Raw genomic sequence first — 19219 nt, 5'->3', positions numbered from 1 at the left:
AAAAAAGGCAGTAAATGTAAACAGTTTGTAGAATTTGGTTTCAATAACTTTCTTTCCACCACAAAACACACAGAATGCAAATAACTGGGTTTTTTTTCATAACTCTACTTGCTAGCCAATCTTTTTAACTTCTTGCTCCCTTGGAACCAACCTTTTAAAAACAGTTTTCACTAACTTCTTTGTCAGATACAGGCAGGTACAGGGAAGTCTACAAACATTATTATGGTGGGATTGCATGTAGTCACCTACAAACGTCACTAGCCACAGGATTTGAATATGCAGTCACTATAAAATGTTGTTTATGTAAAAAGAGCCTCATCATCAAAGGCACTTCCTTCACAAGAGGATTAGTCTCATATAGCTTGCTGAAGATAGAAGAACAAAACTGAAAACTCTCCAGTCAAAAGGATACTGATGTGGTTTCTCCCACAAAGCTTATCACTAGCCTGTGTCAAGCAGAGTTGTTACCTAGTTGTATACAACTTTTTTGTTCATTTATGATACCACATGACTTGAAAAACAGAGTAAATATTTCTGCATTTCCTGATATCTACTAATGGAAATATTTCTCAAAACTTTATTGTTTACACTTCAATTGTAGCTATAAAGCAATAAATGGTAAAAACTTTTTTTTCAGAGACTTGCATTCAACTTCCTTGCACAGTGTTTAGTGCCCTCTTAAGATATTTTACATATTAATATAAAAAATTATGCAGTGATACATTGTAAATTCTTAAAATGTTCTTTCATTATTAAAATGCAAAACTGTATTTTAGCACTAATAGTTGATCTGAAATCTGCAATATTTCTTCTTGCACTAGATCTCTCTTGATCCTGGATGACATTTGGGATTCCTGGGTATTAAAAGCATTTGATAATCAATGTCAGGTTCTTATCACCAGCAGGGACAGGAGCGTAACAGATGCTGTAGCTGGTAAGGAGCAGTTTCCTCTCCTGCACCACAGATTGTGTGTGTATATGTATGCAATTTGTTCTTGTGAACTTTTAAAAGAATCTGATACAATCTATGTCTATCAACTTGTGCACAAGTGGCAAAGTTTTAGAATTCTGCTCTGTGAGACTTTATGCTCTTTGTGAAATAAATGTTATATGTTATCCTGAAGGTTATATGTCTACATTAAAGAGTGCAATGATTCTCAACAGGGTAAATTAACCTCTCTCACACCGCTGCTGTTAGGCCGATTATCTCTACACTATTAAGCAGTCACTGCTACGACATGCCCATAATTCATTTGCAACTATTAGATTATAGTCTTAATTTTTTTGTCTCTGTAATGCAAACTTGATTCTGATAAGTAGAATTTATACTTTTCTTAGTACTAATCATATAAAATACTATGCAAAAAATCATGAGCCAGGTCCTTTGCTCCAGATTTTGCTTGGAAAATACTCTCAATTTCCTTAGGATTTTTTTACATTCTTTTAAATTTTTTCCATGTTCCTATGTCTAGGCAATAAATATGAGGTTCATGTGGAAAGTGGACTAGCACATGAGAAAGGACTGGAGATTTTATCCCTGTTTGTGAATATGAAAATCTCAGAACTGCCAGAACAAGCTAACTGCCTTGTAAGAGAATGCAAAGGTATACATGCTGCTCTTTAACATACCGTTTACCACTGAATGTCTTTTTTTTTTCTTCTAGGTTTTGACTTACAAATAGAGGAAGGAACATTCTTTAATACTGTATGCCTTAAGTAAAACACAAGTGCTTGTTAAAGGCTTTTTGTTTTTTTAAACTAAATAGAAGCATCTCATGTTGGTTTTCGAGTAGTTTTCTTCAGCATATCTTCCCCCTGCCCCACTATTCCACTTAAATTTGGTGAATTTGCAGATGTCTACATGGATGACATGTTTTGTTTGTCTGTTCTCCACACCTCAAGAATTTAATCAATGTATTGGGAAAATTACCTGATTTAGTCAACCAGTTGACTGAATTATTGGATTGTGTTCCTTGAAAACCTCTAAGATTAAATTAATCTTTTCTTTCAGGTTCTCCTCTTGTGATATCCTTGATAGGTGCATTATTACGAGACTTCCCCAGTCGTTGGGAATACTATCTCAAACAGCTGCAGAATAAGCAGTTTAAAAGAATAAGAAAATCATCTTCTTATGATTATGAAGCCCTTGATGAAGCAATGTCCATAAGTGTTGAGCAACTGAATGACAATTATAAAGACTACTATAAAGACCTCTCTGTCCTCCCAAAAGATGTTAAAGTACCTACTAAGGTAATAACAGCAATGCAGAGATCTCATCATTTTTAGTGAGATACAAACAATAACTTTAAAGAATTCTTAAAATTTATAATTGTTGCATATAACTTGCACTGTATGTAACTTAACGGTAATTGCCAGATTGGGTAGGTCAGGTCCATTATTGTGTCATGACTTTTATTGTCAGTAATGAAACTAAAAAATTGTAACTGAATAAATGTATTCATAATGTTTAAGTTTAATGTGCATTTCATATATAACTCTTTAATTATATTGTAATTGAGCTCTCTGAAGGCTCTAAAACTGTTATGTGAAATCTGTCCCATTTAAGAAAAAGATATGATCACAATAAATCAGCACAAATAGACAAAAGATGGGATAACTTGTATTATCTGTCCTGTAGTCTGCTATGGAAGAATTGGTAACTTACTGAATTTATTACCATTTATAATATGTCTATATTTGTTAGCATGTGTTTTGTTGTCAGTTAACTGGTAGCCTTATATGATATTCACACAAGTCATATTACCCCTTAGTTCTGACTCTTTTCTGTCTTAATGCGTTTTTTTTAGGTTCTCTGTATTCTTTGGGATATGGAAACTGAAGAAGTTGAAGATATACTACAGGAATTTGTTAACAAATCGCTATTGTTCTGTGATCGTAATGGGAAATCATTCCATTATTATTTACATGATCTTCAACTTGACTTTCTTACAGAGAAGAATCGCAACCAGCTTCAGGTAGAGTATTGACTAATCTACTTCCTTTTAACTTTGTTCTCTAAAGCTGGGCGTTCTTCAGAAAATGTTCCTTTGTTAAATGGTATCCAGAGTAGCTTCATAGAATAGGTCCACAATGCAGTTAAACTTAATGCTGACTAATTAAAAACATTTATTTTCAACTTGAAACTGTGGAGTGATTTCACAATGGTTCCATTTGGAGCTAAGAAACTGAACTGAGAGAAGACTCTATATCCATTATTTCTCCGTCAAAGACGTTTCCAGCAGGAGATGGAATGTTCCACTGATGGTTCCAAAGGCATCAAGACCCTACCAGAATAGGAAGTTTCTTTTGTAATACAGAGAAGTGCTTTTTACTCCTTTTTTTTCAATTTAAGGCAATACTTGCAGGGAGAGGACCTGTAAGTCGGGCCCAATAAATTTATCAGTTCTGAAGGACAGGGCAGAAAGACGGGCCCAATAAATTTATTAGTTCTGAAGGACAGGGCAGAAAGAGTAGATATGAAGAAAAGACAAGTTTTTAGGCTTGCTTTAGATCCACTTATGTAAGAGTCTTTTTTTATTGGCTACCCACATTTAATGTGCAGAGTGATTTGATAGCTGTTCTCAACTGAAGAAGGAAGGTTAACAGCTTGCTTTTCTGTTTTTTAATATCCAGAGAATGTTCTGGAGAAGTCTTAAGCAATAAATTAGGTTAAATGTACAGTTTTGGAAGGTAAGCTTTTCTTATTTCATTTGTTGACGTATTACGATTGAGAAATAATAATAATATTATTCCTCAATACTATATACAATGTAATGTTAATAATAATTCTAATTCCTCCATGCTGAAAACAATCCATACTTTGGTATAGTATTAACTGAAAGTGTGTTTTGATTCACATTGCAGGAGCTACATAAAAACATAGTAAATCAGTACAAGAAATATTACAAACTTAATACTCCTGTTCCATCTCAAGAGGATTGCATGTACTGGTATAACTTTCTAGCGTATCACATGGCTGGTGCCAACATGCAGAAGGTGAGTTCTGACAAGTGTCCTCTCTTTCCCGTCTTGACCCACCCTTACCCCTCCCTTTCCCCCCAGGCTTTTTCCCACTTGAACCTCTCTTCTCCCAGGCTTTTGTGCAGATGGGTAAACACTCAACATAGAGTTCTTTAGGGACTCCACTGATAATCACTGTCTGTTATGAAAACTACTTTATTTCTACCCTTTGTGTCTTGTTTTTTTCAGCCAGTTCTCGAGAAGATTTCTTATTTTTTATCATAATACCTTCTGTTTTTCTTTTCCTTTTTAAGAAGCTTTGATAAAAAATCTTCTCTAAACCTTTTTGAAAACCCAGGCTTGCTTTATTGTATAATACAAAAAAATTGATTTCTTCAGAGAATTTGATTAGATTATTTACTTTTTTTCTACAGAAGTCTTGTTTGTTTTTTCCTCTTATGTCATACTGATTTGTGTGTAAAAGTTCATCTCCATATTACCAGATTTCAACAGCCACAAAAATCCAGCAACAGTTAGATGGGCAAATCTCTTGTTCCCAGGATTGCCTTGGTACATCTAAAAAATTGCTGTCATTTTTGCCACCTACTGTTCTTTAGGTACTGAGCTAATATAAGATGCAAGTCATGCAGGAAGATCAGTATTTCAGTAGTTTCACTTGAATATCTTTAGAATTCTTGCCTTGAATAGCATTTGGTCCTGGTGGCTAATTGCTTTATTTCACATATACTCAAACCTTTTCAATTGAACCTCTTTTGAGATGGTTCATCTAATTCATCACATAAAATACACTTTGTGTAGTTATATTTTATAGGAACCTTCGTAATTAATGTGAGCTACAAATCTAGTTTTTTTGGATCATACTTATTTCTTTATCTCAGTCTCATTAATTTCAATGTGTTGGAAAAATGTTTTTATTTATTTTGTAGAATTAGCTTCTCAGAGTTCTTTAGCCTGTCTCATTATGACTGTATGCTTCCCAGAGTTTACACTGTTTATATTACTTGTTTCTCAATATTTAGACATGACTTCTATTTGTTGGAAGGGTAATAAAGATGGGAGGTGTTCTTTTTCTTTGTTTAACCACGATAAGCTTTTAATCCTTGCTGTATTTACTGATTTTAAATTGGAATATATTTTGAGCCTGTGCAGTGTTGTCTCTAAGCAGTTTTTTTCCGATCCCAGCAAGTATGTTTTTTTTTAACAAGAAGGGCTTTTTTAAGTATGTTAGTAACAAGAGGAGGTCTAAAGAAAACATTGGGCCGATAATTGTTGGAGATGGTCATCTGCCTAACAGGGATAAAGAAAAAGCGGAAGCATTCAATGCTTTTTTTGCCTCACTATTTAATAATACTGACAGACCTTGGGCTGCCCGGTCCCCTCAGTTGGAGGACCACGAGCATGGGAACAGTGACTTCCCATTTGTGGACGCTGAAATTGTAAGGGGCTGGCTGTATCAGCTGGATGTTCACAAGTCCATGGGGCCTGATGGGATTCATCCCAGAGTACGGAAGGAGCCATCGGATGTTACAGCAGGACCCCTCTCAATCGTCTACCAAGGTTCTTGGAGGTCTCTGCTGACTGGAAGCTAGCCAATGTTATTCCAATCCACAAAAAGGGCGTGAGGGAAGACCCAGGAAACTACAGAGCTGTTAGTCTAACCTCACTTCCTGGAAAAATTACGGAGATTATACTGCATACTGTTGAAAGGCATTTAAAGAATAATACAATCATCAGGCACAGTCAACATGGGTTCACAAAGGGAAAGTCCTGTTAAACTGATTTGATATCCTTCTATGATAAAGTCACCTGCCTAGTGGATGAAGGGAAGGTGGTGGATGTAGTTTTTCTGGATTTTAAGGCTTTTGATACTGTCCCTCGCAGTGTCCTTCTGGACAAGTTGTCCAACTGTGAGCTGAACAGGTACCTGGTGTGCTGGGTGAAGAACTGGCTGAAGGGCAGGGCTCAGAGGGTTTTAGCGATTGGGGCTGCATCTGGCTGGCGGCCGGTCACCAGCGGTGTTCCTCAGGGTTCAATTTTAGGGCCAGTCCTGTTCAATATAGTTATCAATGATCTGGATGCAGGAGTTGAATGCCCCATTAGCAAGTTTGCTGATGATACCAAACTGGAGGTGCTGTTGACTCTCTTGAGGGACAAGAGGCCTTGCAGAGGGATCTAGATAGATTGGAGTGTTGGGCAGTGATTAATGGGATGAAATTTAACAAGTCCAAATGCCAGATTCTGCGCCTAGGACAGAGTAATGCCGCACACAACTATAAACTGGGGGAGAAGTGGCTGGAGAGCAGCCCTGCAGAAAGGGATCTAGAGGTGCTGGTCGACAGCAGGGTCAGTATGAGCCAGCAGCGTGCCCTGGCAGCCAGGAGGGCAAACCCCATCCTGGGGTGCATCAAACACAGCATGACCAGCTGGTCAGAAGGTGATTATCCTGCTGTATTCAGTGTTGGTGCAGCCTCACCTCGAGTACTGTGTGCAGTTCTGGGCCCCGCAATTTAAAAAGGATCTTGAATGTGTCCAGAGGAAAACAACAAAACCGGTGGCAGAACTGGAAGGCATGTCCTAGGAGGAGCAGATGAGGACACTGGGTTTGTCCAGTTTGGAGAAAAGGAGGCTGAGGGGCAACCTCATCGCTCTCTGCAGCTTTCTGAGGAGGGGACCTGGAGAGGGAGGTGCTGAGCTCTGTTCCCTGGTATCCAGTAATGGGACGCATGTGAATGGTGCAAAGCTGCGCCGGGGGAGGTTTAGACTGGATGTTAGGAAGCATTTCTTTACCGAGAGGGCATTCAAACACTGGAAGAGGCTTCCTAGAGAGGTGGTCGATGCCCCAAGTCTGTCAGTGTTTAAGAGGCATTTGGACAATGCCCTTAATAATTTCCTTTAGCTTTTGGTCAGCCCTGAATTGGTCAGGCAGTTGAACTAGATGATCGTTGTAGGTCCCTTCTAACTGAAATTATTCTATTCTCTTCTATAATTTCTGATTACCTTTTAAGTAGCTTTCTCATTTTTAATTTAAATGCAATTACAACAGATCGTTTTGCTCTCATCCAAATTCAGCATCTATTAGGAAGAACAACAGATCACTATTAGCAGAGTGATCTTTGCTAGACTGGACTAGAAGAAGCTTTTTCAGAATTGTATCTTAAACCAGGTCTTGTGTGCTACAGAAGTCAAGATTTGCTTTGTACCCCCATCCCTTCTCTGACTAGCTGTATCAAAAAGCAGTCCTTTGCATTAAAATAACAAGCTTAGCCTTCTATACCCAGAATTTTAAAACAGGAAATTGCCTAAGTTTCTAACTAGACACAATTGTACAGAGGCGTATTAAGTACCTAATGTATTTCCTTTGCTTTTCTTTTTCCCCTTAAGTAGATTCTGTTGTGAAACTTATGCTCTGAACTTAGATTTGTATTTCTTGTAGGAACTCCGTGATCTTATGTTTTCTTTAGACTGGATTAAAGCTAAAACAGAATTGGTAGGGCCTGCTCATCTGATTCATGAATACGTAGAATATAGTTCAATCCTGGATCAAAAGGTATGGTACTAAAAGGTAAATGATCAGTCTGTTTGAAATATATTTTTCTATTTTATAATTGCATTTTGTTGGATGTATGTGTATATGGGAGATACACAGAAAGCTTAAAAACCTGAAACATAAAAACAGTACTAAGTTAAACTTTATCTTGGAGAAAAGTGAAGAAAACTTACTTTTCAGTGTGTGCCCAAGTAACTGACCATGGAACTCAATAGCTAGGGTTAACAACGGTACCTAATGGTTGGTAGATATGGTACTCTGCTTTTGAGGAGGTGTAGAATTTTGTTGGCCATTTGGAATAGTCTTTCTGATATTTCACATTGGCTCAATTTGCTATTGAGTAAATCACTGTTGCCAATATCCTCTATTTGAAAAATAAGGATAATATGTTTTCCTGAATAGGATAATGAAATATTTCAGTCTATCATATGTACTTGCTAATAGAACTAAACAGAAAAATAGAACTAAGTGCTTTTGTAAGGATATTAGCTGTATAGAAAATTTAAAAAGCAAAGGGCACTTAGGAAATAAATCCACTTTCTATGTTGCCAAATATTATCTGCTCTGTACATAGGATAGCACAGTGCGTGAGAACTTCCAGGAATTTCTGTCTTTAAATGGGCACCTTCTTGGACGGCAACCGTTTCCTGACATTATACAGCTGGGTCTTTGCCAACCAGAGACATCAGAGGTGTATCAACAAGCCAAGCTGTATGCACAAAGACAAACAGGAACATTTTATTTGGAATGGATGTAAGTAGCTGCAGTCCATCTGCTGATATGCTGATCCCTTGATCCAAAGAAATAATTTAATGGACAACTAAATACAATGTATGGCTAATATAAGGACCTTTTTAAGATCTGCTGTGTTTTTTTCTGGGGAAAGAAAGTGAAATAATTTTCACGAACTTGTGGGGGGAGGAAAACTCTGGATATACAAGGCCACAGATAAGTAATAATTACATAGAAATAAATAGAGGAATATATTTACTTCTGAACTCAATGATTGTTCCTTTTAAATAACTGTACAAAGATGAAAATAAGATACTCTGAAACTTCTCTAAATACTTTTTTCTTTTTTTTTTTAAAGTTAGAGTCATAGTGCAGGTATTGGGTATGTTACAGTATGGTTTTAGGTTTTCTAGTAAAATGTACACTTTAAAAAGGAGAGCATTTGTGTTAACTTGCAAACTTTTTGAAAGCAGCGAGATGGAAAATACTGAAAGGCTTTGTAATCTCTACGCAATCTTGAAATTTCTCCTATTTAAATAATTCTTTGCTGTTTTCATATTTTTTGGAAGTTGTTTAAGGAAAAAGTATACATATCTAAACATTTTCCCACCACAGTCCAGTAGTCATCTGACCATGTAACTGTCTGTTAGATTCTTCTGTTTGATGTTTCTGTTCTGGTATCTGCAGTACTTGGTAGTTGCAAAACAGAATGACTCTATGTCAGGTGATTATGGTAATAACCAGGCAGGTTGATCCAGGCATGCTTGAATTCAGGTCTTTTCTTTGAATATTTGGTTATTGCATTTTGCATAGCTAACAGAATTCTAACAGAAATGCTTGGAAGTTGAAACAATTCAGAAGAGTTAATCTCCAGGTAGTTAAGGGCTTTCGCCTTGGATGTGGGAGGCTTATGCTGAAGAACATGACTGAAATCAACAGAACACAGATGTTTTTGTCTGCCGTCCTAGGGCAAGGTTCTAAAAATGGTTTGTAGGATATGTAAGTCAATACACTGCTCTCTTGACCAGCAATTTTAGCTTTATTAAAATACGCTAAAAAAAAAAAAAAGTCAGCTTAGGTGAATCAGTATTTTGCAGTGAAAAATTGCTTTCATTCTACAGCGCAGCTACTTTGTTTGAGGTATTTTACCCATTATTTAAATGCTAAGTCTGATGATTGAAACTGGTAATGATAAAAACTTGAAATACGTTGATTCATTTTGACTCTAGAAAAAAAATTAATCTTGTAATAATCTATTCATCAGCAAAAATCATCTTATTACAGTGACAGCTTTCTGTATTAAGATCTGGCTAAACAGGATGATTTTGATTGCTACTAATTCTAAGTTTTTGTTAAAGTAAGGCAAGAGTCATCTAAGGTGTGTTAGATTCTGTACATAATCTCTGACTGAAATGCAGTGATAGTCATAGATGTTATTTAAATATCTAGTGATAAGAGTTGAGTCATTGCTGTGAAAATTAAGTAAATTTACTAAGATCTAAACAAATTTTGAAATGTTTTTGAATAAGCTTGAAAAGGAGCTGCAGGAGAACAAATTCTCAGGAATAAATTTATATTTGGAAATAGCACATACCAGTTCATAAAAATGTCATTAGGAAGGCTGTGTCTTGCACTGTAACAGCTTTGCCCGTGAAGTAGCATGTGAATTTCTGTGCATGTATTATCTTTCTTGATCTCCAAGCTGTAACTATTGGAGGGCAATAAAAACTCTGAGTGAATGTTGGAATTTGTGTTTCCCTTATTACTTCAGCGTGAAGGCTGAGAGGTAAGGTATAGTGGGTTGGTTGGTTTGTTTGTTATAAAGCTTGCTGCTCAAGATGTGTGAAAAAGTGTTATCTTTTTTAGAGAGGATTTTGAATAATAAAAAGGCACTAGGAAATCCTACTCATCCAAAATCAACTGTCTTACCCTGTAGAAATAAGAAATCCTTGAAAAACCTCTACCGTCTGGTTGTTCGTCCACATAGAGATGCAGTTTACCATGCCTGCTTTTCTAAGGATAGACAAAGAATAGCATCATGTGGAGCTGATAAAACACTTCAGGTAAGATACCTATACATGAGTGAAGAGAGATGTTGTGTACCATTTTGATAACATTTGTTAACAGTCCTGTCGCTTTTTTTTCCGCTGTTATGTGGAGATGTTAGGGGTTTAGAACATATTGCAGACAAATGATTGAAAAGGATGTATTATTACATAAACATCAATTTGCGTGTTTAGAATAGTAAGCATCATCTTCTAGTTTGTAAGCTAAACAGCGTGATTTCAGGGTTTATACCCTCACCACTGTAATACGTGAATGTGAGATACCTTTTAATGATACGGAAGAGCTCACAGCTTAAGTAATGCACCCCAGCATATTTAATACTTGCTTACAAAAATGTTATTTCCAGTCAGAGTAGACCTTCTACAGAACTGAGAAACAGTAAGATGTTTTAGTTACAGCTTTACTATTTCTATGGGATGGTAATGGACATTATGCTACATACATTACTTAATTAATAAATTGTCTTATGCAAAAGAAATAAATCTGGGGAGAAAAATGAACCCCTGAAGCTGAGGACAGTATTAGATTGGAAACAGGCCCAAAGTGCTTAGGAAGTGGATTAGGGGAGAGAGGGAGGAAAGTGACTAATACAAATTTGCCAGCAGTCTGCCTGCAGGGGAGCCAGCCAGCTCTCAAGAAAACTAGCAATCAGCCAGCCAGTAACCTGGTAAAGTATCCATATTCCAGACAGCCAAAGGTAAGGGAAAAGAACAACTTTTCTGCAAGCCTTTGGTATTGTTTTGGATGCTTGATAAGTTGAGTACTAAAGTAATAATATTAGTGGTGCTTAGCTGCTGTTCATTTGGCTACTTAATGTGTTGTTACTGTGTTTTTATTTATTTATTTTATTTGCTGGCTTCTACAATATTATGATCATGGCATCCACTTGAGGAGATGCCTGGTGGATGTACTCATTTTATGCTGTGCTGAAGTTGCTGTGCTGGGCTTCTGTACTTAATGGCCTCATTATTGAGACTGCAGATTGCTTATTTTTCTCTTCATTTTTTTACTCAAAAAAGTAAAATCTGTGGATTGCGATTGCATTTAAACTAAACTTTTGTTGAAGACGTAATAGAAAAATTAGTAATAATCCTTTTTTCATTGTTAACTTTGAACTTACTCGTGTTTTTTCTAATAGTGGCCTAAGCTTTTCGGTTTTCAGGGCTACTTCTGCTGTTTCTGTAAAATAAAAAAAGAATGATTGCTAAATTGAGGACAAGTATTCTGCAGAATTTACTGTAAATGTAGATTTCCTGTTACTTCAGTACTTATGTTCTTATTTGGACAAATACCAACCATTTCATTGTCATTGATGCTGCCATTCAATGAAAAAGTAAAGGAAAAAACGGGGATTTCACAACTCTAGTATCCTGAACGCTGCTGTGAAGAACACTGTGTGATTTGTTTGAATAATTAAGAATATGTAACTTAAGGAGGAAAGGGACACCTGATTATTTCCTCCCCCCTCACCGCCCCCATTGTAAAGTTAAATCCCAGAATTTTTGGAAATTAATTAATGTGACCCTTTTCCCCAACTGTCTTTTTATTGCTTATGACTAGCTCAAGACTGAGACTTGTGTCATCCTGTATGACTTTTCACTACTTCCATTTTCTTGTTTGTCCCCCAAATCATCAATTGCTGCTGAAATTCTTACTTTCCACAGAAGGATATCATATATATTTATTTATATTTTTATACATATATATTTATATATATATTTATATATTTTATATATAAATATATATAAAAATATAAACCCTGGAATTTGTAGTTTTAAGAATAGTTTAGATTTTGTTAATAGATACAGTGTTTTGCAGTTGCTATTAAAAAATACTGAGAAAGGACATGGATTTAGGCTTAAAGAGTGAGGATAGAAAAAGTCATTAATGAAACACAAATTACATACAAAAATCTTTTTTAAAATCAGTTTTCACCGTTTCTCTCCCTAACAACTTCTACCATCCTTACAAAATTAAAGCTCAAATTAAATTAAATATTTTTATAAATCTTATGTTAATTTCCCTGAAATTATAAATGCTTTCAAAAGTAAACCAATTTTATGAAGAGCTTATAGAAAGAGAGCTGTTTGAGAGAAATCAAGCTTATATTTGTGTTTTAAAATTGTATGCAAGTTGTAAGATTTTATTGTTTATTGTTTTAGGTGTTTAAAGCAGAAAGTGGAGAGAGACTCCTGGAGATAAGTGCCCATGATGATGAAATACTATGTTGCGCTTTCTCTGCTGATGGTGAATTTGTAGCAACTTGTTCAGCTGATAAAAAAGTGAAGGTAAGGAAATGGAGAGCAGAAAATTTTTTTTTCAAATTAATAATTCTAATTTCAGTTTTAACCAACTCAGGCAGAGCAGATTCTTAAGACTAAAGGGTTTTTTAACTGTCTTAAACCTTTTTTCGATAATTCACTACTTAACAAACAGACAAACAGAAAAGTCCCACTTGTTACATGATGTAAAAGATGCTTAATGTTAACATCATGCTTACAGAATTACCACTTATTTTACTTGTATTATCAGATGATTCTTTTTAAGTAGAAAATAACGTGAGTCCAATCCTATAGATAACTTGAGATGAATGTATCCATAATTCCTTTTTTCATGGTTTTTTTCTGTTACATGTGAATTATTTGGAATGTTTAATTCCTCAGCATTGTACAAAACCTTGGTGAAATGCCAGTATTTATCAGATTCCAATCTGAATTATTACCTTTCATCTCACAACTTGTTTCTAATCATAAATATATATGCTTTCCCTTTATCCTCAAAACATTTTTGAGGTGTTATTAAGAATGTTTTAGGGCTTTATCTGTATTTCAGCATAGTTTACAGTTTGTTGTTTTTTTTTTTTTAATATGAAGTACTTTAAATATATTTAAAACTATTTTTCATCCTTCAATTCTGTCTAGATCTGGAATTCAAGAACAGGCCAGCGTAAGTGTGTGTATGAAGAACACTCAGAGCAGGTCAATTGCTGCCAGTTCAATAACAGAAGTGGTCAGTATCTTTTAGTCACCTGCTCGAATGACACTTTCATCAAAGTAAGTGGAAAAGGTTGATATTATTCTCATGCTGCTTATCATAACAGGATGATTACTGATGTATAAATATATTTAAATGCTATAAATTAAGGGGGTTTTATGAGCCTGGTAGAAGAGAGATGGCAACAGGGTACTGACTACAGCTCTGTAGTTGGTTTTCAACAAGGCAGGAGTGTTTATGCTCAGTAAAGGAGAATCAGTAAGCCCTGTATAGATGGGGCATGAAGGTGAGGGCTTTGGCAAGACTTCTAGAGGGTGGGATGGGAATGGGAGAGTATGGGAGTGAAATACCTGATTAAAAACAGCATAAGAAAAATGAAGGCAGAAATTTAGGATTGAAAACATTAATAATGTAAAAAAATGATGCTGAAAGATTTAAAAAAAAAAAGCATTATGGAAGTGTAGCAGGTACATTTTTTGATTAAATTCATTTGGAATAGTAAAGAAATGAAGGTAGAAGCCAACAAAATAACAGCAATCAAAGCAAGAGGTTTGTCAGGTTAACCAGCTGGCATTGTTCAGATTAGGAGGCAGTATGTATACACAGAAAGAGCAGAAACCGGACAACTGAAGTCTGCGTCTGAGGGAAGGGGGAAATCAGAAGAATCAAGACCCAGACTGTGGCAAATAAGAGTGCAATTTCACAGTAGCACTAAGCAAATCACATAGTTAACCTGCACGGAAGATGCCCTGGCTGTGTATCCTTGCCTTTGTTGCGGTGCATGTGCCAGTCTTGTTCTGCAGTGGTATGGTTCAAGGACCCAACTCTGCAAAAACCTCTGTTTGGTGGGATTGGTTTTCTGCTCGTTTAGTTCCCTGTAGTGGCTGAAATGCCCAGTTCCAGTGCAAGAGAACTGTTGGCAGTAGACAGCAAGGAGTGAGATTGTTAGTGTGGGGGACAACTGTCACTTCCAGCTATAGCTAGCAGGATGTGAGGTGGTGTAATGGTAATGTGAAGTCTAATCTGAAGAGTTCTTGCAAGAGCTTGTGTTTGTGTAAATTGGAGGTAAAATACAGTTAGGATCCGATGTCAAGGTAGAAAGAATAGGCTTTCGTGCTGACCTCCTGGAAGTCTCAGGAGATGCATTTTGCTGTCTGAGGCTGACACCTTGGAACAGGTAGATTTAGAAGGGGCTTGTTTAAAATGATCATTTTTATACTGTAAATGTGGTTAAGATTTTAGACAGCGTTTGACACTTTCATGAGTGAATAACAGAAGTATGCACCTTAATCAAAACGGCCTGATTTTTTTCAGAGAACACTGTACAAAGTGACTGTTCTTGTTTTGAGCTCTCACCTGAACACTCAAATGCATGGTTTTGGTTTTTTGGGGGTTTTTTGTTTTTGTTTTTTTTTTAATATAGGAGAAAGGGAAGAAATTTGGAAATGGAAAAAGGAAGTGTGGACTATAGGCTTGGAAAACAGTGTGTGTGTGAGAGGGGTGGGGAGGAGGATCCCTAAACAAAAAACCATATGGAATGTTCTTTTAACTTTGTTAGTATGGATGTGGCAAGGATGATATTCAGACTGTCCAAGATTAACCTGAGAAATTTCATTTTTGTTATTATGTTTAAGCTACATAATTCTGAACTTCAAAGTTGAAAGGGAGAGAGGCAAGAGGAAGCTTCTTCCTCAGTCTGAGGAAACTTTCAGTAACTTTGTGCTGTTTAAGGGCCTTGTCTGCACTGTACAGAAAATTTAACTACTTCTATGTAATTCTGATATTAATAGTTCTCATACACGTTAGCAGATGAAGGTAAATTGTGGTGTAGCCCAGGCCATAGCATTGAGTCCATGAGCATGTGGGTAAAACTAAGGAAAAAAAAAAAATTGTCATTTTGGTTGCCAGTGCATGATTTTGAGAACAGCATGAACAATCTGTCATTCAGTAATTCATGAATACGATGATATTTATATGTTTATTTCTTATGCAGCTTTGGGATTTGAACAAAAAGTATTGTAGAAATACGATGATGGGTCATGAAAATTCTGTCAATCACTGTAGATTTTCACCAAATGATGAATACGTTGCTAGCTGCTCAACAGATGGAACAGTAAAGGTACACAGTGTATTTTTAAAGCAACTGTTTGTTTTGATGATGGATTTTTTTTTTATACAATGCAAAATAGGTATAAGAAAACTTTGTGTCTCCATGATCAGCTTCAATGAATTAAATCCTGAAACAATTGATTATTGGTCTCACTTTTAATGCGAGATTTTGAAATGGCTTGTCAGTACCAGGAAAGAAAACTTGGGTGCCTGTAGTTGTAAATAAATCCTAGCTAGCCTCATTTTGAATCCTTTACTTTTCACCATATTTTTTTTTTTCCCCTCCTAATGTACTTTGTTAAGAAAACTTGAGGCAGGGAGTGAAACTTAAAAAAAAAAAAAAAAAAAAAAAAAAAAAAAAAAAAAAGTTGCTTTAAGTTTTTAAGTTGATTGAAAGTTCTGTCATCTCTGAAAATGAATCATCAGTAGACATAAAAATTAAAAGCCATTTCTATGTGCTGTTTTTCATGTATGCACTAGAAGAGAATTGAGAGGTTAATAATGTGTTTTCCCTCAGAATGTAAGTATTATTTTTATTGCCTTTGGTTGCAACAGAACTATGCTATTTCAGAACTGCAATTTTTAAAACACTTGTCTTTCTATAGAGTAGCTAAATAAGGAAAGAAGGGTTGCTGTAGCTGTTGTCATTCAGAAGGAAAATTGTGGTGGAGGGAACAGAAATATTCAGTAGTTTTTTGGCAGGTCCCTCAATGAATTTAAGGTGCACAGCTAGATGTATACCAGATTTCTCATGGTGAGTGGACTTTTAATAGCATTGCGGAGCAGGTATTATTTTTGTTTCTATTTTGTTAAGTAGAAGTTGAGATAGCATTGTAGCTGGAATGATACGAGGGAAAACCCCAGGGAGAGGGTTCTGCTATAGTGTAATCATATTTTTTGTGTGGTTTTTTTGTTTGTTTGGTTTGGGTTTTTTTATTTGAATTTTTTTTGCCCCTTAAGCAATCTGGGCTTCTGAATATTCTAATGCTATTACCTCTGCCCCTCTTCTTTCCTAGAAGTGATTGGGAGTTAGCTCTCCCCTGTTGTATTCTGTATCCACATCAGTAAAAACAGGTTTTGTGTATTTCCTTTACTTGTTATTGCAGCTTTGGGAAGCGCGCTCAGGAAATGAACTGAAAAGTATCGAGATAAAAGATTTCTTCAAAAATGCAGATGAGCAACCAGATGATGTGGAGGTTTTAGTAAAATGTTGCTCTTGGTCCAGAAATGGTGACATGATTTTGGTGGTAGCCAAAAATAAGCTTTTGGTAAGTACCTCACCTTAATAATTTTCTGGAGGCACTATATTGCAATGTAGGTAGAAATTGTGATTAAAGATAAAATTCCAGCCTATTAAGATGTTTCAGATATAAAGTGCATGGTTTCAAGTGTGTGTAAAGTAAAAATATGTGGGCAACAAACTTGTTGGCTGAGAGAAATACCTTCTAAATTCAAGAATGTACGCTGTTGACCATATAAGCTATTTGTCTATAGTGAAGTCATTCAGACTGGGTGCTGACTATTGTAATTATGTGTTCACAGCTTTTTGATGTTAAAACATGTGGTTTACTATCGCAAGTCATCGTAAGTCATCACAGTACAATCCAATACTGTGACTTTTGTCCTGATGATGAGTTAGTAGCAGTTGCTTTGTCTCACTGTTCGGTTGAGGTAAGTGAGTGTCTTTGTTACAGTATACTAGGAAAGACTGCTTGTAATATAAAATGTCACATTTGTCTTAATAGTTTCTTGCATGCAGGGGTAAAACAAATGTAGCTACTTTAGCAGGCTTTCAATGTGCTTCATTCTTTTTAATTTTCATTCGCTTCTGAAATGTAAAATATCAATTGGGAAATAACATTTTAAAGTTATATGTTCATTTTGGACAATAGAACTCACGTTTATATAAAAAGACTAGTTACTAAATTTATTTAAAGTTACTGTTGTCACTCTCAGGAGTATTGCTTAAAACAAACCAAACCCTCTCTCCTATGCTGCTACAGAATGTGGCAACTCACTAAAAAGGAATGAAACAGCTAGAGTAATTTTGGGACTGGCATGGCTAGAGTAAGCCTGTACAAGTATCAGTTTTGGGGTCGGCTTTTTTGTTGTTTGGGGTTTTTTTTGGTTTTGCAATCTACATGGTCAAGTTGAACTTGCATTTCTTTAAACTGTGAGTGATTTTTTTTTTTTTTTTTTTTTTTTTTGGTTTATTTTCTTTTTTTTTCTCTCGTCTTACAAAATTCCAGCAGTCAAAGAGGCTGCTGATTCAATTTCCCTGACCATCGAAATGTGATAAGCAGGCACAGTTCTTGTTACGTCTGATTTCAGAATGAGAAGTAAGAAAATCATAGAAGAAATAGTAATTAAGTATGCTGCTTCTTGTTTTGCACTGTTTTCCCTGTAAATGCAATCTAAATCCACTTGAGTTCTTTTTTCATATTTTTATTGTAGTTATGGAATATTAAATCTTTATCAAAAGTGGCATATTGCAGGGGACACATGAGCTGGGTTCACTGCGTGACATTTTCGCCAGATGGATCTTTATTTCTGACATCGTCTGATGACCAGACAATACGCGTAAGATGACATCTTTCTTTTTTGAAAAATGTGAATTTTTATATATATATATATATAATTAAATTATTCATTTAAGAAATAATTTATAAAATTATACATCATATACAATATATACATAATCTATTTATAATATGTATTTAGTCTTTATGTATGTTTATAACCAATATAGATTTGAATATTTGTTACAGAATTATTTAGATACACAGTAAAATGAGCAGGCTTTTTTACTGTTTATTTAAATTTACTGTGTATCTATATGATTTTTTTAAGTCTGGTGGCTGTTCAAGAGTAATTGTAACCTTCTGTTTTGCTTTAGATTTTATCTGAATCTGGAATTGTGAAGCTTTTTGAGGATCCTAGCAGACATGATATTACTTTCATTGTTAGATATATTTGCATGTCAATATTTAGGATAGATTTCTGTAATTGTAATACCTCATTAAAACCTGTGAAAGTAGAAATATAGTTTACCAAAGTAACCTTTCCTTTTTTCCCAAGTTAACACTTATATTCTTGAAATTTTGGAAGCAATTTAAGTATAGAAATTTGTACTTGGTGTTTTTTGTAATTGGATTTCAACATTCTTCTTTGGTTTAGAAAATTGTGGACTTTATAGCTATGACTCTAAACACGGGGAGTCTACTAGTCAGCTTGGAAAAAATTAGTTCTGTTTCATCTGTTGGAATCACTGTAGTAATTGCACAATGTTCCCTAGTAAATAAAAATAGCAGAAGCATAATTTTCACTGATTTAAAAAATCAGTGTTACTTGCAAGTTTATAAGACTTTGGTTTACAGGTACTCTTACTCAGCAAGTTTTATATCTTGTCCTTATAAAACTAATGAAATACTGTGTTCTTCAACAGATTTGGGAAACAAAGAAGGTGTGCAAGTCGTCTGATGCTGTGCTAAAAAGTGAACTAGATGTTGTATTTCACAATGGTGAAGTGATGATTTTAGCAATTTACAATCAGAAGCATTTGCAAGTAAGCTGTGTTTCTCAATATGTTAGTACATATGAATGTTATCTACACATCTCAGTAGGAAATGGAGGAAGCACTGAAAGAACTGCTTGTTCGTGGCTTTCAGCAGTTGAATCTGTAGCAGAAGACTGTATGTATGATAACATTTTTATATCTAGAAACTCTGCCTAGTTTAGTAAGCAAAAAATGAAGTTTGAGGGGGAGTTTCCATACTGATGTTGAAACTG

The 19219-nt window shown here is 35.4% G+C and overlaps 1 protein-coding gene across 11 annotated transcripts in view; it reads left to right on the top strand.

Moving 5' to 3' along the window:
• Positions 1-19219, top strand: part of APAF1 (apoptotic peptidase activating factor 1) — a 53910-nt gene that overhangs the window by 7725 nt on the left and 26966 nt on the right. For 6 of the 11 annotated variants that reach the window (XM_030002645.2, XM_030002644.2, XM_030002643.2 and 3 more), the window contains exons 6-20: positions 822-934; positions 1473-1604; positions 2012-2250; positions 2808-2975; positions 3865-3996; positions 7415-7528; positions 8103-8281; positions 10197-10323; positions 12490-12615; positions 13249-13380; positions 15315-15440; positions 16537-16698; positions 16973-17101; positions 17885-18010; positions 18876-18995. In XM_030002645.2, coding sequence (XP_029858505.1) covers positions 822-934; positions 1473-1604; positions 2012-2250; positions 2808-2975; positions 3865-3996; positions 7415-7528; positions 8103-8281; positions 10197-10323; positions 12490-12615; positions 13249-13380; positions 15315-15440; positions 16537-16698; positions 16973-17101; positions 17885-18010; positions 18876-18995 — 2125 coding nt within the window. Of the gene's footprint in view, positions 1-821; positions 935-1472; positions 1605-2011; positions 2251-2807; positions 2976-3864; positions 3997-7397; positions 7544-8102; positions 8282-10126; positions 10324-10932; positions 11025-12489; positions 12616-13248; positions 13381-15314; positions 15441-16536; positions 16699-16972; positions 17102-17884; positions 18011-18875; positions 18996-19219 lie in introns of those variants that run through there. The other 5 variants (XM_041120455.1, XM_041120456.1, XM_041120457.1 and 2 more) reach the window with 5 other exon arrangements.

This window comes from Aquila chrysaetos, chromosome 26 (assembly GCF_900496995.4).
Source record: "Aquila chrysaetos chrysaetos chromosome 26, bAquChr1.4, whole genome shotgun sequence".
Classification (NCBI taxonomy): domain Eukaryota; kingdom Metazoa; phylum Chordata; class Aves; order Accipitriformes; family Accipitridae; genus Aquila; species Aquila chrysaetos.
This window is presented reverse-complemented; position numbering and strand designations above follow the sequence as displayed.